At 47.1% G+C, this 19,504-nt stretch overlaps 1 protein-coding gene across 1 annotated transcript; it reads left to right on the top strand.

Moving 5' to 3' along the window:
* The first annotated feature begins 2,440 nt into the window (after positions 1–2,440).
* RAD54L (RAD54 like) lies at positions 2,441–19,358 on the top strand. Its single transcript, XM_084290790.1, has 16 exons — positions 2,441–2,492; positions 3,171–3,231; positions 4,960–5,095; positions 5,866–5,935; positions 7,784–8,072; positions 8,561–8,685; positions 10,876–11,026; positions 12,204–12,330; positions 14,368–14,442; positions 14,857–14,987; positions 15,088–15,198; positions 15,337–15,460; positions 15,776–15,854; positions 15,961–16,140; positions 17,416–17,579; positions 18,779–19,358. Exons 1-16 carry the CDS (start codon positions 2,475–2,477, stop codon positions 18,978–18,980), a joined length of 2,043 nt encoding a protein of 680 aa, XP_084146916.1. The 5' UTR covers positions 2,441–2,474; the 3' UTR covers positions 18,981–19,358.
* The last annotated feature ends 146 nt before the right edge of the window (positions 19,359–19,504 follow it).

The following is a 19,504-nucleotide window of genomic DNA, read 5'->3' as shown; positions in this document are numbered from 1 at the left end:
GCCAGGCTAACCCTGCAGAGTCCCTGAGGAAGGAGTTTGGCACCCCCCCCCTCTCACTGGAGGGACTTCTGCAGAGGCAGCAGGGGAAATCACAGGGTTATTCCCCCTGGTGATTATCCTGTGATCTCTCAGGGCTGTATAAATGGGAGCTGATTACAACCAGAGAAGGAGTAAATTGTGTAATTAGGCAGGGAAAAGAGAGGATGACTTAAGCTCTGCCTGAAGGTGATAGTTTGGAGAGAAGAGTGGAAAAGAGTGTTTGTACCCAGCATAAGGGCTTGTCCCACACACCTGCCCGCCTTGCTCCAGGCTTGTGGTGTGGCTCCCTTATGAGTGAGCCTACCACTGTGCTCAGATGTTAGCATCTCCCCAGATTTCCCTCTGGGCCTTTCCATGAATGGTTAGCAAAGAAAAGCCATCATAGGACTCAGCTGTTCAGTGCTGGATGTAGGATGGCTGAGACCTTTCTTGCTGCTGGAGCAGTTCTCTACACAGAGCAGGCAAGAGCGTTTTGCCTCCCCTTCCTCTTATTATTGATCCATACTGCCTAGGCCAGAAAATGTGTCTGTTCCCATAGCAGGCAAAAAGCACAAGGCAGAATTGCTCCCTAAGCCACAGTGAGGAAGGCGATTAATGTGAATATTATTCATGCCAGGAAAAATAGCCATTACCTTCCTATAGAACCACTCTCTGCCCAGCGAAACAATAATTGCAACATCTAACATTTGTCACTGAGCTCTGAAAGCACTTCTGGAATAAATACTGACAAATGGTTTTGAACTTTTTTTTTTTTCTTTTAAATCAAGGTACCAGATCTTCAGCTGGTGTAAATGGCTGCAGGCAGTCCTTGCCCTCCTCCACCTCAGATGTCCTGGAGCTGCAAGAATTTAGCTTTGTTTTATATCTGCTTTGCTTTATGGTCCATGCCTTAAGGGTGAATAAATGTATTCACATAGATATTTACTATTTTTCTATTCAGTTTATTAGGTAATGTGAAGTGGGGATACTACCAAAGGGGCTTCTTGTGTTTCTTGATATTTAAGGTCAGCTGTGCAACCGTGACCAAAGTTTTTGTATTTATTTCTCAAGTTTACCAGTGAAACAATCAATAAATGGGAAATCATCCTTCTCCCCTCTTTTCCTTTTCATCTTAGGAGGAGGAAGGAAAGACAAATTTCTTCTAAGAGCTATGCTGAGGGTGTGTTACCTGTTTAAATGTTTATTTGTTAGACTGCCCTGAAGGCCATGTTTTGCTCCAGGTGGGATTTCCTGCACAGGGTGGTGGTGGCCCTGTCTACAGCTGACTAACTGAATTACAGAGCAAATTTGGCTTTTTGCTCTTATGCTTCAAAACAACAACAAAATTCGGCTCATTTCACAGAGCCTGGTCTCTCCTGCGTGGCCAGAAGGACAACTAAGAGACGAAACGGCGCGGAATCGGCACTTTATTTCTCAACAGGGTTATAAAGGGAGGGCAGCCGCCCCTCCCCAGCCCTCCTTGGCCAGTCTGTCAGTCAGTCTGTCAGTCTGTCAGTCAGTCAGCAGCCCCCCCCCCATAGCACACCGAGCCGCTCGATGCCGCTCGGCGCTCGCTCGGCCGCGCCTAGCGCCCTGCCGGGGGCGGGGGCGGCGCCACAGCGCGCCCGCGCTTTTCCCGCCTCGGGGACGGCGCGCGCCCAACGCTCCGCGCCCCCCCCCCCCCCTTCCCCCGTCTCCGTGAGGCGATGGTGAGTGGGGGGGGGGTGAGGGGATGGAGGAGGGGGAGCGCGGCCACCACAGCCCCGGCGCCCCCCTCACGCTTCACCCCCTGCCCCTCTCTTGCAGCGCAGGAGCCTGGCCCCCAGCCAGCTGGCCAAGAGGAAGGCGGGTGGCGAGGATGAGGAGGAGGAGGAAGGCTGGCAGCCGGCCCCGCCGGCGGTGAGTGAGGGGCGACCCCCCCCCCCCCAACCCTTCCCCTCAGGGGTCGCCTTCCCCCCGCTGTGTGAGGGAAAGGTGGCGGAGCCGGGCGGATTTGGGGCGGGTTTCAGTCGGGGGGGCGCCTGCTGGTCGTGGGGGAGCCTCGGGGGGCTGTGGGGTGGGGCTTGGTATGGGCAAAGTTGCCTTTTGTGGGGTCTGGGGGGGGCTTTTTGAGGTCTGGGGGATGCTTTTGTGGGGTCTGGGGGCTGTTTTGTGATGAGGAGGGGGACACAGCCTTGTCTGTAGGGGCTGGTGACCCTGGTTCTGTCCTTTGGCAGCTGAGGTGAGTGGTGGCGATGGGGTCAGCTCAGCCAGCTGTGGGGTTTCTGTGTGGTTGGGCGCTCACGGAGCGTGACAGTGGCACATCTGTCTTGCCAGACGGCCCTCAAGTTTTGTCTTGCTTTTGTTTTTTTCAGGCTCAGAAGAGAAGGAAGGCTGGCAGCGAGACGGAGAGCAGGGAATGCTACAGGTCGCCCTTCCGTAAGCCCCTGGCTCAGCTGACCAACGGGCCCCGCTGCATGGATAGCAGTCAGCATGTGAGTGGGTGTGCTGCTGGCCTGGGTTGTGTATGGGGAGCACAGGGACTTCCATGGACCCATATAATCCCAATTATATGTAACATTCAGAGGCGTTACAGAAGCTCTGCATGGCTTTTAGGAGGGACCTTTGCTTGTTCCATTCATGATGTGCTAAAGGAGATGTGGTGGGGGTACTTTCTACACTGGAAAACTTTTATAAGAGTTCTGTAGGGCCTGGGTGAAGGACTGTGCTGAGATATGTGGCTGGCTTTCCACACGCGCGTCTCAGGTGCTGTCTGCTTGCTCTGTGCTCTCTGGGCTTCCACTGATGGAACACAGCCCCTTTGCAGGTGTGAATTGCCTGACTGCATTACTGAGGTTAGGGAGGATTTAAAGAAGTGAGTAATGCCAGTGGATTTAAGAAGACGGAGTCAAGAAAGTCAGTTTCATGTGTTGGATAACCCAGAGGAAAATAGCTTTGAGAAGTGGAGGTGCTGGTGGAGAAGTTGTGCTGTTCTGTTACTTTCTTCCTTTTGGATATTTTTGAAAATAGTTGGGGTTGGAGCTTGAGAAGATTGAGTAGAGGGACTCTCAACACTTGGCAAAACTGAGTTCTCAAAAAACACTTTGGGCTTGCTGTCTTGACCAATCTCTGATTTCAAACTTCTGAAGCATGTTTTCTTTTTGAATTCTTAGGAGGCTTTTATCCGCAGCATTTTATCCAAACCCTTCAGAATCCCCATTCCAAATTATAAAGGTAAGATGAGGAGATATAAGGATTGTCTGTGTTCTCTGACTCCAGTAAAATAGGTAATGCTCTGGCCTGTCAAATATGTCTGTGGGGATTACTGTGTGGGTGTTTCTTTTTCGTTTGGAATGATGCATGTGTTCCAAAAATTCTGAGTTAACTCCAAAAGAAAAATACACCAGTATTAACAAAGTCTTCGTATTTCTTACTTGTGTTTAGTTTGGATAATCCTGCATTTCAGAACTGGATTTTGTATTCTTATGGTTATGTATTTGATGTAGTGCCAGGAGGTTGTATGCCACATTGCAAATACAAAAGCAAGATGAATTCTAATCCATGGAAATTTATCACCTAAATAATACCCTGATGGTACAAACAGACAGAAGGCCAGGGTGAAAAAGAGAGTTCTTTCAACTTTGGTGTGCTGAGTCTCAAGGTGATCTTCAAAGCAAGGGTAGTTTTGAACTTGAAAGCCTCAGCTGGTTTTGAATCAGGGATCGGAAGATCTCAGAAACAAAAGGAGCTTTTCTTGACCCCTTCTTTCCCTTCGCTATCCAGCTGAAATTTTGAAAGATGGGTCAGTCAGTTTCACTCACACGTTAGTTATAAAATATGTCTGGAGGCATGTTCAGCCAGGCTGCATATTAAATGAGCGGCCCTGGAAGAGTTTGTTTGACATAGTTCTGAGCTTGTAGGAAAAGCAGAATTATCAGGAGACTGTAGTGGACCTATAACTGTAAAAGCTGATTTCTGTGACTGTTGGCTTCCTCTCTTAACTGGGAGTGGAGATTGCTTCCTTTACTCTTTCTTGATGTGGAGGCATCGTTGTCTCAACTTGTGATACGCTCCCATTTTGCAAGCAGTAGGGGAATTGATTCCGCTTGATTCTTTCCCAAGCAAAATCAATCCTGGGAGCATAATTGTCTCAGATGTCTTTGAGCTGAATTTTGACAGGAGAAGTGATTTGTCTGTGTTCTTTCTATGTTAATCTCAATTCCAAAACTACAATCAAAATATAACACTAGGAAAATGGACTCCTCCTATTTTATTTTATTTTTTTTTTAACTTTTCTGAGAGATTGGCTACAATGCCAAACATCTGCTATTGCTCAGCGGAGAGTAAAATAATATCCTTGCTTACGTAACAGCAGTATGGTTCTAACTGTAACACTGTAGAACTTCTTAATGTCTAAGTTTCTTCTTGACATTGTGCAAAAGATAAAGCTCTTGCTGAGCTTGGATTAGAGGATACAAAAGAGGCTCTGTCCCAGTACATACGATGTACATGGAAACGTATTTTTTGAGCTGCTGAAGATTGAATCCTGCCAGTCTTTCAAAAAAGTGAAACGGCCACCTTTAAGTACTAGGAGCATCTGTGGTGCCCAGAGGGAAACATTGTGCCTGTTTGTGGCTCTGATCTGGTGTGACAGTGTCAGTCACCTTGCAAGTTACTTTGTCCTGTTGTATGCCAGCATAGCTGGCATCTGCTGCACCCAGTGTGGGCAGTGCCACTGCTCCATCTTCGCCTCTGCATCTTTGCAGAGCTACCTTCTGTGTGCAGGCAGAGCGCTGCCAAACAAGTGCCCTCGTGGATTTGCAGTCTGCAACAGTTGTCTTCTCCACTTTAGCACTGCACCCAGTTAATCCACTGTTTCCAAACTTAATCAGACACTTCTGCAAGGCTCTGCTTTCTTCTGGAAGAAGTTGTTCTTTGAGTTGTGCCTTTGTTTGCTTTCAGGGCCAACGGGCTTGCGGGCGCTGGGCATCAAACGGGCAGGGCTGAGGAGTCCTCTCCATGACCCTTTTGAGGAAGGAGCTCTGGTTCTATATGAGCCCCCACCGCTGAGTGCCCACGAACAGCTGAAAATAGACAAGTGAGTCATCACCTGTGCAAACGCTTTAGCTCTGACCTCTTTGCACATGTAGGTTTGTGTGGTTTCTTCCTGTTTTTGTCTGAGCTGGGATCTGGACATCGAGGCAAGCTGGGTTCCAAGTATTCTCCCTCTGAGTTGCTTCAGGTATGGCAACAGTCAAAGGAAGGCATACACCCATGCCAGATTGTTTCCCTTCTTCCACAGCCTGTTTGATCTCCCATTCATCAAACATTAAAACCTGTTGCAGGGAATGCAGGTGCACACATGTAGAAGCTGTTTAGAAAATCTTGTGGCTCAGGAAACATCAGTGTATGGAGACAGCAAAAGGGAGATGGCTGACAGTCAGATATTAGGCTGCCTAATGGTTTTTATTCTGCCATAGTTCCTTCTGTGCCATTGTAACTTTTAAAAGGCTGTCAGCTGGGATATTTGTAGACAGAAGGGGGTGTTCCCTGATTTGGTCTCTTCAGTAATGCAATTACAGTATTCTTATTGAGACAAGGAAAAAAATAATGACTTTTAAATGCCTTTCTGAATAATGTTCTGCCCTTGTTCTAGGGCACGGACACTTTATATAGTAGATCAGGCCTGTGCAACTCTGTTCTCAAAACTGAATTCATCCTTTTTTCACTTTCTTTGGTAGTTGTTTCCTTTATGCCACTGAGGAGTCCTCAGAATAGCAGTGAGACTTAAAGAAAAAACAAAACCTAAACACATGCTGTGCCGAGTGAAGTAATCATACTGTCATCTTTCTTGACTCTCTCCTGCAGGGACAAAGTACCTGTCCATGTTGTGGTGGATCCTGTCCTCAGCCGTGTTTTACGGCCTCATCAGAGAGAAGTAAGTTTTCTACCAGGACATGAGAGTATGGCTGGAGGACTTGGTGCATTTCCGAAAGCTGTAGTCCCTCTGCTGTAATTGTTGCTCACCAACTGTGAGGTCTGCACAGCCCTCACAAACTAGCAGCATGGGACAACAGACTTTAGTCTGTTACAAAAACAAAGTGAAATGTTTGTTTTAACCATCATCTTAGAGGCCTGTATGGTGTAAATATTGTGTCCTGCATTATGCAAGAGGCTGTGCTGGGAGTGTTACAACAGTCCTGTGTGTCCTTTGTGCTTGTGAGCCATCAGTGACCTAGGGAGACTTGGAATTTACAGGTGGAGAGCGCTTAAAAACATCTTATGCCATAAAATGTGGAACATCACAATATTGAAGCTAAAGCTAATCCCCAAATATCTAGTGTAGATATCTGCAGAGTTTGAGATTCATCACAGATGCAGTATAATATCCTTTAAGCCTAGAGGCAGCACTGGTGGAAGCTGTTATTGCTGATCTTCAGGCTAAGCAGGTCAAGCCTGTTGTCTCCCTGCATGGGAGATCTTCAGATGGCTCTGAGAGCGCTGTAGGCTGCTCCTGGGTTGTTCTTTTATCTCAGAGTTGGTGCTGAACCCATGACCCATCATAATGCTGGCCTTTGGCTATATAGCTGGAGGCACTCTGTTTGGGTAAGATCCTGCCTGCTGGCTTTTTTGTCAGGTAATGATAGTTACGTTGGTGTCCTAACCGCATTGTCTGTTTTTCGACAGCTGCTCAAAAAGCAGACTCTGTTCTAGTCCGACTGATCAGTTGTTGCCTGCTGAGATTCCTGTGCTGCTTTTTCAGCTGATGCTCCCAGCCTGTGGTACAGCTTTGCTCCTTGTCATGTAATTTGCCTTGTTGCTGGGAGGTTACCGAACTGGTTCCCCAGCCAATTTTTTCCATTTTTTTGGTCAGCAGTATATTTGAACCAGTTGAACAATTACTTAATAAGCTTCAATGCTCTTAAGAGCCTGAGAAAGGAAGAAAATGACTTGCAAGTGCAAGTGGTCTGTCTTCTGGTCCCATACAGTGGAAAGTACGGGCGTGAATTTGTTGGTGTGTTGAAGTTGTCTGTCACTCCCTGCTCAGTTGACAGTGCAGGGAGCTTGCTCATTGCCAGGACAATGCCCCAGGTTTTCTTTAATTCTCTATCATCACATGATAGAACACTTTGCAGAGTCTTTTTTTTTTTTTTTTTCCCCTTTTATCTGTCCTGGTTATGTGTCAAAGCCTAGCAAATGGGCTGAGCTCTTCCACCACGTGACATGAGCTATAACCTCAGCTCTGTTCCTTCTCTGAAGCTAAATCTGTTTTGGACTTTGAGTCCCCAGGTGAGTCATAGTGATTCCGTGCTTCTAGGCAGAAGGCTTGAGGGTTGCTGAGGGTATTCTGAGAGTTAATCAGGGAGTAGAAACAAGACTGGGCGCTCCATTGGGTGCTGTTAAGATGCTTAACACATATTTGCATTCATTGATGCAGGTTAGCTGATGGCCTGGGCCTAGGTAGCCTGGCCAAGGGTAGAAATGTTGGGGAATTCAAGTTAGGGAGCTAGTTATAACTACACAGTAAAAACGTACTGAAATTGTGTGCATGTTACGAATTGTCAGCACCAGTAATGTTTCCTCAGACCAGGTGGGGCTGAATTTTAGCTGTGTCTTGGGTGATTTCCCTCTGTCTCATTAGAGTGCTGTACATCCCCTGGGACGTGCTACATGGATACGTTGTTTGCTGTAATATCAGTCCTGTGCAATGCAGTAATAAAGCTGTAATGAAGTTGTCATTCTGTGGCTGTCCCCGTCCTGCTCTAACAGAACAATTTCATGGCAGGGAGTGAAATTCCTCTGGGAGTGCGTGACGAGCCGGCGGATCCCTGGGAGTCATGGCTGTATCATGGCAGACGAGATGGGGCTGGGCAAAACCCTGCAGTGCATCACTCTCATGTGGACGCTTCTCCGGCAGAGTCCAGACTGCAAGCCTGAAATTGAGAAAGCCATGGTGGTGTCTCCTTCCAGCCTGGTCAGAAACTGGTACAATGAAGTAGAGAAATGGCTGGGGGGAAGGATCCAGCCACTGGCCATTGACGGAGGCTCCAAAGAAGAAATTGACCACAAACTAGGTACAGAAATGTTTACAAATGGTGCGGTTGGCTGGCTTAGGTCAAAATCTTGTGTTGGAAGAAGCCTACAGCAGCTGTGAGCTGTCATTAGAGCTCTGGAGACTGATGAAAATTTCCTTGTACCGTGTTTAGATAGGGTCACTGCCTGTTTGATAATGCTTGCTCTTTTGCAATAACCCAAGTCCAGCCGTGTGATTAAGACAGGGCAGTTCCTGTGTGTTGTCTTTGCTCCAGACAGAATCTAGGACAGGACTGGGCAGAGGTGGGAAGGGGTTGGAAATGGGAGCAGTTATGGGGGAAGTGTCCTTGCTATATGTGGGTGGAAAGAGTGCCTACAGAGGAACCAGCTCTTTGTCAGGGTCCGGCAGCATTGAAACAAATGGAAAGGTTTTCCTAGTTTTTTAGTGCAAAAGGATTGATTTTGACTGCAGAGTTTGGACCCTTTTTCTGTTTTAATCCTTTCTCCTTTTCCCCCTTTCCATTCACAGTTGGCTTTATGAACCAGCGTGGTGTGCGAGTGCCTTCACCCATCCTGATCATCTCCTATGAGACCTTCCGACTTCATGCCGAGGCCCTACAGAAGGGCAGTGTTGGGCTGGTCATATGTGATGAGGTATGGGGGAGTTTCTAAGGAGAACACATTCCTGATGTTTTCTTGAGATTGGGACAAATCTTGCTTCTGAAAAGGTGGGATGTAATTGAGCTTTATGTTCTACCCACTAATTTTTAACTTGGCTATGTTTTGAGCAAGAAGTTGGGCTGGAGACTCCTGAGGTAAATGGTTTCAGCATGCTTTTGTGTGTCATACTGGCTGCCCTCAGCCCCTTGTCTGGCAGTCTCAAGTTGTGATGTGGAGGAAGGTATCTGTCACGGTCACTTTTGCTCAGATTGAGGGCCGTGCATCAAGTCACGTTGAACTTCAGTTGTTGAACCCAGGTTTTATTCACCCTTTTCCCTACTCCCTGACTGCTAGGCCGCTTTGCTGCTCTAGCTGTAACATCCCAAATCTCTATATTCTAAGGCTGTTTGTCCAGGCTTGAATCCTGCTGAGGACGGGGTAATAAGGTGCTGTTGTGCTTCTCCAGGGGACAACAGACAGGTCATGGAATTAGGGTCAGGACCTGAGGAGAGCCAGTTAACCAGCAGTCCTGTTTCCCAAGGTTCCCTTGGCATAGGGGGAGTAGGAGTGCCCTGCTCTTTGGAGTCACAAGCTCAGAAGGCTTGTTTCTGTGCTTGTGGGGGAGTTTGAAGGGTTCCCCCATGGCAGGACTCTTTTCCCCTCTGTGGAGCCTACTGCTTGCAGCAGAGGGAGGAGATGTGGGAGGTACCTCAGGTGCTACTTGTTCAAGAACAAGCAGACCTCGCCTGACTCCCTGCTTGCTGGCTGCTGGCTCCAGCTATGCCAAGCCTGAGTCCTCAAGCTGTGTTTTCATATGGCTGAAATGGAGTTGTTTTTTCCTCTATCATTACATATTTATGCTTACAGTTAGTGAGGAGCAAAGAGATTCTGAAGAAAAGCAAATGCCCTCTGCCTCCCTGAGACGATAAAGCTGGGGCCCTCAGCCAACTCTCTTCTCTCTGTGGCCTGTTTTTGAGATTTGTTACAAAGTGGCGCCACCCGGTGGTTTGGTTCTGTATGTGCTGGAACTGCTGTGAGGAATGTAGAGTGTCCTCAGGACTCAGACAACTTGCATCTGCCTTTTAGGCACTGATTCTGTGACTGCCTCCACCTCGCCGTGTCCCTGGGGCAGGCTAGCAGCTGGGTTGCTGGGAGTGCAGGTCCTTGGCTCTGCATCTTCCCTGTGTTCCCAATAAATACTTGTCTCTGAAGTAACCTGGCTCCTGTAACAAGCATCTCTCCACGTAGGCTTTGTCCTACATCAAAACACTCAGATGCTAATAGAACTGCTTTTCCTAGCTGTCTCGTAGGGTTTTGCAGGGGCTTTGTTTGTCATTCCTTTGGGAATCAGAGGCCTCAGCAGTTCCAAGTGTGTACATACAGAGTGTATGTACGGTAACAGTTTGTGGAAAATGAAGCAGACTTCAAATCAAAGCAAGAGAAAAAGATTTGTTCCACTCCTGCGTGTGTGTTTGTTTGTTTGTTTGTTTGTTTTAATTTGCTCATGTATTTGTAGATGTTTTCTTTCTTAATCCTTTGTTTTTTTTTTTTCTTTTTCCTGAAAGTAATTTTTCATTTTACCTCCCAGTTCTTCCAGGCCGTGGAACACAGGCTGTGAAACACTGGTGTAGAGCAATTTGTTTTCTGCCTCATCCCCTTTTTAGATTGGGAAATGGGGCCCATATTTGGATTACTGGCTGTTGATGCAGAACCCCTTTTATTAGGGTGCAAAGGCCTGGGAGTTCTGAGTATAGGTGGTGTGAACGACTTGATGATCTTGACCTTGGATGATGCAAGGCCAAGAGTTCAGTGCCTGATGCTGGTAACTGGAAGTGTCCTTGGCTTTGACTGGGAAACAATTCTCGGAGCTCGCAACTGTCAGCATTGTCATGGAAGGTGCTTTCACCTGGGGGTGACTCAGATGTCCCTAGTCTGGGAATATTGTAATGGAAATGCTGTGTTTCATCACAGTGACTTCAGGTTTCCCACCAGGCTCTTGCCTTTAAAAGATGTGTGTCACAACGGCTGAATACATGTAAAACACTTACTCTGTTACAGGAATGGGACAAGCTATGAGGTGGATTGTAACAATCATGACATGTCAGTCCTGATAAGGGTCTTTAAGCTGCTTCCCATCACAACCACTAGATTTATCAGTTGCATTTGTGTTGTCTTTTTTCAAAGGGCCACAGACTGAAGAACTCTGAAAACCAAACATACCAGGCTCTCAACAGCTTAAACACACCTCGGCGGGTCCTCATCTCAGGCACCCCCATTCAGAATGACTTGCTTGAATATTTCAGCCTGGTGCACTTTGTTAATTCTGGCATCCTAGGTAAGAAATACAAACGTGTGAGACATGAGGAAGGGGGGAGGTTGCTGGCAAGGCCTCCCCTGATTACTGGTGAGAGGAAAGGTCACCTGCAGATTGGAGACTTAATTCTCCTTCTGTTTGAGTCTAGAAAAGTCTAGGTCAAGATCCTCTTGTCAAGAGGCTGCATGTGATTAGAGCTCTGTTTCAGTTTAAAGTATTTGAATCAAACAGTTTGAGAGGGATTATTAATGATTAAAATAAGATGATACGTGACCCTGAGTACTACATGGCTGATCTTATGTAGCTATACTGGTCAGCCAACGTGTCCACTTAGGCTAGGAGTTTCTGGTAAGTGTTTGGAGATACTGCAGGAGTTGCTGAGCTGGAAGAGCCAGCTTGTAACAATACTCCCCACAACACTCAAAGGCGATAGCAAAGTAGCAATCTAGGCCAGGAATGATGCCTTTGTGGGGGAGGCTCTGTCCAGAGCAGGGTTTGACGTGACATGTTCTTTGCATTGAGTACAGAGGTGGCCTGGAAGACAGCTTCCTCCTGCTGTCCCTGTACCCATCTGGCATAGGAGTTTGAATTGACTAGAGCATGGTGATACAGTATATGTTGTGGCATGTGTTATTTCCATGTACTTCATTTTTTATTTTTTAATAAAATATTTTGCCCCTTGACTTGTGCTTTGGGCAAAACTAGTCTCCCTGTACTTGTACTTCTTTCTGTCTGAGATGAGGCTAATACTCTAAGTAGTGCTGTCAGAGCTATATGCATGCAGTGGTCACTTTCCCACTTTCAGCCTGTGAGCAGTAACAAGGAACTGATGACAAATAATTTTGAAACAGACGCGTAATGTCTGCGCTGCTATTTGCAAGGATAAACTCTGGGAGTAAAACTGTAGTTGGAATGTGAGTAAATCAGTATGTGCCTGATGGGACTTGGGTTTAACTAAACTTGTATTAGCTTTGGCAGGGCAGTGTTGTTACAATAGAAAATAATCTGCTGTTGTACAGATTTGCCTGCCTTGTTTGAATCTTCCCTAGATAGAACAAAAACCAAATCGCACTGATGGGGCAAGAATTTGTTTTATCTGCTGGGCCACATGCTTTATGGTATGATAACTGGGGCTGTGGGGGTACTGATCAAAGGTTATTTGGTAGGAGTTGTCACCTTTTCATCTCTGTTTGTGCAGGGACTGCACAGGAATTTAAAAGACATTTTGAATTACCCATCTTGAAAGGCAGAGATGCAGATGCGAGTGATGCTGAGCGACAAAAAGGAGAAGAGAGGCTTAAAGAGCTGATCAGCATCGTGAACAGGTGAACTTCATCCCTCTTCTTTTTGCAGAGCTTTTGCATAAACCCTTGGTGCATGGATATGTTCCCAAATTAAAGTTGTAGCTGTAACAAATTCCCTTGCCAGTTAAGTCTATTCGGTAAGTGATTGTGCAAGTGTTTATTGCCTAAGAATCTACGTGACATGTATCTTTAGTCTGAAAAGCAGCACACTGAAATGGCACAGTTAGCTGCAGTCACCCCTGAGCAAATGTACTCAGATACCGACTCGTGATTTGGCTCTTATGTTTTGGTTTTCTCTTGGTGCCTGAACAGTCAGGTAGCATCCTTTTATTTGCATTAACATAACCACAGCGTAGATGGGGTCAGCCTGCAGATCCATCTGACCCAGCTGTGAGTAGCAGACAGTATGAGCAGTGTTGCTTAGCTTGCTGGTGATGCCCAAGTCACAGAAGAGTCCAGCTTGTACTTTCATAGCTGTTTGTTCTGTAGGGCTAATGGGATTAGGATACTAGCATCAGAGACGTACCTTTTGATCCCTAGATAGCACCTTTGTCAAGCAAAATGCAATCTTACTTGTCTGATTTTTAGTATGTACTTAAATCTGGTTTGTTTTATGTTGATGAATACAACCAGTGTGTCCACATCTGCTGGCAGTTCTCTTACTAGATACTCTTCTGAATTCTTAGTGGTACTATCATCATCATTTTTTTCTTTTTTTTAATCTTAGCTTTTGCACCCATCACAAATACAGTCTAGCAGCTCACAGTCATGGTAAATTGAATTTCACACAGTATAGCCTCTCTATAGAGACAGCCATGGCCTTGACTCAGGTCAGCCTGCAGAAGACTTGAGAGAAAGAAAAGGCTAGGAGAAGAGCTTATTCTTTCTTGAGGTGCATTTTTTCTTTAGCTGATCCAAATGGGATGTCAAAGTGTGTTCAGGAATGCTTGTGCCTAGCTGTGTTGAGGTCTGTGTCCTTTCCTTTATTGTGTAACAGTCATAATATACAAACAAGGAAAACGAAATGCGTGAATTGCAAGGTGAATTGGTTGGATTTACAGACGAGGTAGTGATCCAAAGATACGTGGAATCATAGGCTGGAATGCCCTGCAGAAGGCTTCTAATCTGTCTTACTGTACCAAGGCAGAGGGTGGTAGACCTAAAGCATCCCATAACTTAATTTCCACTCAGCATCAGAGACCTCACAAATTGCTCACGACACTTTTTCCAGGGCATCACTGTCTTTGCAGTTAGAAAATGCTCTTAATGTGTAACCTAAATCTTCCTAACTGCAGTTTAAGCCTGTGACTTTTCATCCTACTGATTATGGGTTTGGAGACCAGATTATTCCTTTCTTTAACAACCTTTGACAGATTTCAGAGCTGTGATATATCCCTGCTGTCTTTTCTTCTGTGGATTTTGTAACATCATATTTTTAATATTTCCTGGCAGAACTGGGTTTCTGCACTTTTTAAATTCTGGTTGTTCAGTTCAGCACTTTTTCTAGTCCATGCCATCTTTTCTGAAGTACGGTAGAACTATTCCATGGGGCATTTCCAGAGCCCTAGAGGATATGCTGTGAGCTCGTGTTGTGGGCCAGACAACGAATCCACCTTGGCAGAGGATGGCTACTGAGTTACCGGAGGAGCTGACTGCTTTGGGCTCTGTCTGTTGTGTGATGGTTAAATCCTTTCCCTGTTTGCTGTCCGTGCCATTGATCTGGTGTCATGTGAGTTGATAATGCTGTTGGTAGTTTGAGGAAGAGCTGAACTTCTCTGCTAAGGGACTGGGCTTTGTTAGGTGTGATTATGCTTGATTTCTCCAAATCTCATGAGGCTGGGAGCCTGGCAGAGGTAGTGGGGTGTCTTGGCTTCTGTAGTATGGGCTGATGAAGCTGCTTAGTGGGTGGTGGGTGTCCAGCTTCTGCCATGCGTTGGATTGTCACAGACTTCTAGAGATAAGATGTCAAAGCTTTGTGTTGAGCTCATGAGGAATAATACTGATAAAACAGGATTTTGTTGTCATTTAAGCATCTGATCTTTGTTTTCTTCTTTGCAGGTGTTTAATCCGAAGGACTTCGGACATTCTCTCTAAGTACCTGCCGGTGAAGATAGAGCAGGTGGTCTGCTGCAGGTACCAGAAAGCTTATGCCCTGAGTGAGGGAGCAACAAGAAGGATTAAAAAGCTGCAAAAAGCAGTGATTTCTGTGCTTGTGCTGACTGCTTCCCTCGGGAATAAGATTGACACCATTTGCAATTCCTGAAGCAGGGATGGACAACCCACGGCTGGGGGTTTTGCCAGGTGACCGGCCTGCTTTGGGCAGCTGTGTGGAGCAGAGCCCTGGGCTACGCTGCGTATCTGTGAGCTGCTTTCTCAGCTCTGGGCAGAGATAGCAGCAATCCACCACCAGTATCGGAGGCAGTTCTAGGCTGTCTGGGCTGTAGCTAAAAAGGGGTGCTAGAGCTAAAATGAAGCCACTGTGTAGGTGGAGGAGGAGAGGTGTTGGTTTGGGGACAGGGTGACTGCAGGGCTCTTACTCTGTTTCAGGCTGACACCTCTGCAGGCTGAGCTTTACAAGAACTTCCTGAAGCAAGCTAAGCCAGTGGAGGAGCTGAAGGAGGGCAAGATCAGCGTGTCATCTCTCTCTTCCATCACTTCCCTGAAGAAGCTCTGCAATCGTGAGTTCTTCTACTGGTGTAATGGGCTTGTTTTTTTCACACTGGTGTCTTTTTGTGTCTCTGTGCATTCCACAGACTCTGAGCTCTGTTTGTCTTCTAGACCCTGCCCTTATTTATGATAAGTGTGTGGAAGAAGAAGAAGGATTTATGGGAGCCTTGGATTTGTTCCCTGCTGGCTACAGCACCAAATCTGTGGAGCCCCAGCTTTCAGGTACTGTGGAGCTCAGCAGTGCAAATGTGCTGCCTAACAGGCAACCATGAAGAGTGTAGTGTCCTCTCAAGTGACCCTCCAAGGTCAGGAATTTTAGAACTTCTTTTCTAGCTTGCTTTCTTCTTTCTTTTTATCCAGGAAAGATGCTGGTTTTGGACTACATCCTTGCAGTTACAAAAAGCACCAGTAATGACAAGGTGGTTTTAGTGTCTAACTACACTCAGACATTGGACCTATTTGAAAAGCTCTGCAGGAGCAGAAGGTTTGTCTCTGGGTTTCATTTGTCTAATCCTGCAAAATTGTACATGCAGCCTACACTGTAAAAGAAACTGCCTATTTTTAAAGCTTCTGTCAGCAGGAACTTTTGACCTGTCACGTACCTCAGATGTTCTGGAATTGGAACTAATGTGGCTTGTGCTCTTGCTACTGGGGTCACTCAGCAGAAAAGCTCTGGCCTGATGCAAAAGCTTCTAAAGCCTAGGACCTTGTTAGAAGGCAGTTTGGGGAAGATTTTTGTCTAAGTGGGATGCTCTAAAGGTCACAGCAGTCAGATGGTAGCAAACATTGTATATTCTAGGTATTTATACGTCCGGCTGGATGGCACCATGTCCATTAAAAAGAGAGCGAAGATCGTGGAGCGATTCAACAGCCCCTCAGTAAGTAGAACCTGCCAGATGTGGGCAGCTCTCCTGCCAGTTCTTAGAGCTGTGAGTACGGTGTAGCTGCCTCTGTTGTTTAATCCAAGCCTCCCTTTCTCCCCAGAGCCCTGAGTTTATCTTCATGCTAAGCAGCAAAGCAGGCGGCTGCGGTTTGAATTTGATCGGGGCGAACAGGCTGGTTATGTTTGACCCAGACTGGAATCCTGCTAACGATGAACAGGCCATGGCTCGTGTGTGGCGGGACGGCCAGAAGAAGATGTGCTACATCTATCGGCTGCTTTCGGTGAGTTCATCTTCTCACCTCCTCCCCGTGGGGTCCTTGGTGCCAGCCCAGACTAAGATTTAATGCCACTGCTGGAACAACTTGTATGGGAGTGTCAGTAGTGATTACTCTTCAGAAAAGTCCTCTCTATGCCCTCGTTCACCTTTACCTCTCCATTCACCTTCACTTCATCTTGTTCAGGATGACCTCTTCTATGAACTTGTGTTCCTTGATGAATAGTTATTTTACTTTGGCAAAATAGACGTTCTTTGCCCTTTTCTTCCTTATGGTGTTCCACTTTTTCTCTGACCTGGTTGCACCTGGAAGCAGGCAGCTCCTTTGCTTTTAGAACTACCAAATGTGTCTGCAAATCTGACCTAACCCCTACCCACCTCTGTATTACATTTGTTTGCAAAACAGATGTTTTTCCTCTTATTTTTTGCTTTAAAAATGTAACATACTGACTTACATGTACATCTGCTTTAGAAGTAGTCATCTCCCTCCAGACAGAGCGTGGGATTGATCTGTGTGTGGGTGAATCAGCAAACACTGCTGATGCTCTTCTGACCCAGGGCCAGCTCTTGCTGCTTTTTGTTTTTTGTCATCTGGCCCCTGGAGCATCTGACTGTGAGAGTGCTCCAGTCCAAGCAGGCAATGCCAAGCAATGCTAGTCATTTTATGGCTCTCCCATGTCTTGTTCTGTAGCTTACCAACTGATCCTACCAAACAGTGCTGCTGTTAGCTCCCATACTACTGAGCCTCCTCTGGCAAGGATGTTTGTGATGAACTGGGCAAGTGCTAGAAAGGAAAGCTGCTCGCAGGAATTTTAGGCTGGGCAGGAACTGGGGAGCAAACTTCTGCCTTGACCTCAGTGGCCTGGGCTGTCACCAGGGTTGTTGTTTCATGACTTGAAGGCTTGTGCTGTGCAAGTTCTGTATGTTGGCAGCTCTGTTAGGAGGCGCTTTCCCTTTCTTCCCATCAACATCACCTGGTGCAGTGTGTGAGCTCCAGACACAAGGGGCAGTTCCACCTCTTCCTCATCCGTATCCCAGTGGGATCCACTCCTGTGGCCACAGAGAAAGACAAGAGAAGCAGAGTTGGGTTAGATCAGTAACCACATGGGACACGGTCAGAGTACAGCTGATAACGCGTGCCTCACATCCGTACTGGTCTGGCAAGGCACTCAGTGGTCCCAGCAGCTTATGTCTGATTGCCTTTTGCTCTGTGACACTTCCCGGTGTCGTCTCCTCCCCTAGCATCCCGACTGTGCTTCAACTCTGACCTTCTCTTCTGTAGACAGGGACCATAGAAGAGAAGATATTCCAGCGCCAGACCCACAAGAAGGCACTCAGCAGCTGTGTGGTGGATGAAGAGCAGGATGTAGAGAGGCACTTCTCGCTCGGGGAGCTCAAGGAGCTGTTCACGTTAAATGAGACCACCACCAGTGACACCCATGACAAGTGAGTATACTGGTGGTATAAGAGGTAACACGGGGTCAGCAAAGAACTCCTCACTTTATTCTACTGATTCAGTGCTGCTACAGGCAGCAGGAAGAAGCTCAGAGAGGGAGAGCCTCAAGTGTCTGTTTCTGAAGCTGTTAACCACCTGGAGATTAGCAGTTCCGTGCTGTCTTCCTACTTTTATGTTAGAAGAGCTGCGTTTGCTTGATGAGTGAGCAAGCTATCTTGTTAGCTGCCTTTGTTTGAAGGCTGTGAAATACTGAGAAAGAGGGATTGATCAGAACTGTTACAAGTTGGTGGAGCCCAGCTTGGTCCTTCCTTGCCCATTCCTTCTCTTTATGGTTTGCCCAATTTCCCAGTGCCAAAATGCTGAGCTACTTCTGCTGCCTGCGCTTTCTGTCTGCTAAGAGCTCAGGAGGCCAACCCAAGTGCTGCTCTGAGCAGGCAAAAATCCTATGCTCCATTGTCTGCCCTTCCTTCTGTATCCCCAGCCCCCAAGACCTGTGGTGGTGTAGCTACCAGAAAGATGACAGTGCAGGAAAATGCTTCACTGGGAAGGTTAATAAGACTTAATTCAAGCAGGAAGTGAAGAGGATTAGTTTTAAGCTGACTCAAGGCTTAGCTCTGTGTAAGTGTCTTGTCTGTGTGGCACCAAGCCTAGCTGTCAGGACTGCTGCTGTTCCTTTCCCTTGTGCAGCTGTTCAACCCGGCATCTCCTGGACAGCCTGAGCACAACAACCCAGTGGCTGTGGCAGGAGCCAGGATGGAGCAGTCTGGAGCAGGGCGTGCTCTCCTGAGCTCAGGAGGCTTGACATGGTGCTTGACACGATGCTAAAGATGTGTTAGTAGTGGGGGTGTTCATTTGGGATTGGCTCTAAACATTCCTTGCGTTTCAAGGGAAACACATCTCAAACTTACTCTGGGCCCTGCTGGCTCACTTCTACACAGCTAAACGCAGGGAGCAGCACCATTAGAAACAAAACCAGAGGTTTTCCAAAATGCTTCCATCTCTTTCACCCATGCCAGAGTTTGGTTGTGAGTCTAAATGAAGCACAGCAGTAATTGATGCTGCCTGATAATCCAGTCGGAGGGTTGCAGATGAGAGGCAATCCAGACGTAACTGGGCTGCATTTTTAAACAACCCATAAGCCAAACAAGCTGAGGAACCTTGCACTGACCTTGCGCTGCCTCTGTTCCAGGATCAAGTGTCGTCGCTGCGTGAACGGCCACCAGGTCCGGCCCCCTCCGGAGGGCTCTGACTGCACCTCTGACCTCTCGCAGTGGAAGCACTGCGCTGACAAGCGGGGGCTGCAGGACTCCGTGCTGAAGGCTGCGTGGGATGCTGCTGTCACCTTCACCTTTCACCACCACTCCCATGAGGAGCAGCGAGGAATTCCCTAACAGGTTACCGTCCCCCTGTGGGGGCACGTTAATCCCTTTCAAGGAAAGGGGCAGTGGATAGCAGTACATGCTGGTTTGTTACACAAACATTTGTTACACAGCTGTGGGATAGCAGAACAGCGTGGTTTCTGAGAGGCTGGAAGGCCCTTAGCACTGGTCAGTGTCTGCTGCAACAGCAATGAGTTCAGGGCTTTTTCTCTGCTGCTGTATTTTATGCCTGAGAAGCAGCGCACTGGGAATAACTGGACCTTGTGCGCTTGATCACGGATTCAGTGCTGGTTCTCATGCTGACGGTATACGCGTTCTGCTCGAAGTCCTGCCTTCAGCTTTGTGGTAAGCCTGCAGGTTTAGAGCACTCCAGGTGCAGTCACATTTTTTCCACTGATAGCTGTTACTCAAAGTTGCAGGGGGAAAAACATGCGGGATCCATTTCTGCCATGAAATGTGAACCCCGGTGATTACTCAGGAACAAAAGGGTCTGTAAAAACCCTCTGCTTTTATGTTGAGCATCTTGCCTGAGAGAA

Source organism: Netta rufina (genome assembly GCF_964035555.1).
Source record: "Netta rufina genome assembly, chromosome: 8".
Taxonomy (NCBI): domain Eukaryota; kingdom Metazoa; phylum Chordata; class Aves; order Anseriformes; family Anatidae; genus Netta; species Netta rufina.
Note: the sequence above shows the minus strand (reverse complement) of the source record. Positions and strands in the feature narration are given on the sequence as shown.

Bases quoted from the DNA above. Each gene is read 5' to 3' on its own strand.
- RAD54L (XM_084290790.1), top strand. The intron at 3,232-4,959 runs GTAAGATGAGGA...GTTTGCTTTCAG, and splicing joins CCCCATTCCAAATTATAAAG to GGCCAACGGGCTTGCGGGCG. The intron at 15,855-15,960 runs GTAAGTAGAACC...CTTTCTCCCCAG, and splicing joins AGCGATTCAACAGCCCCTCA to AGCCCTGAGTTTATCTTCAT.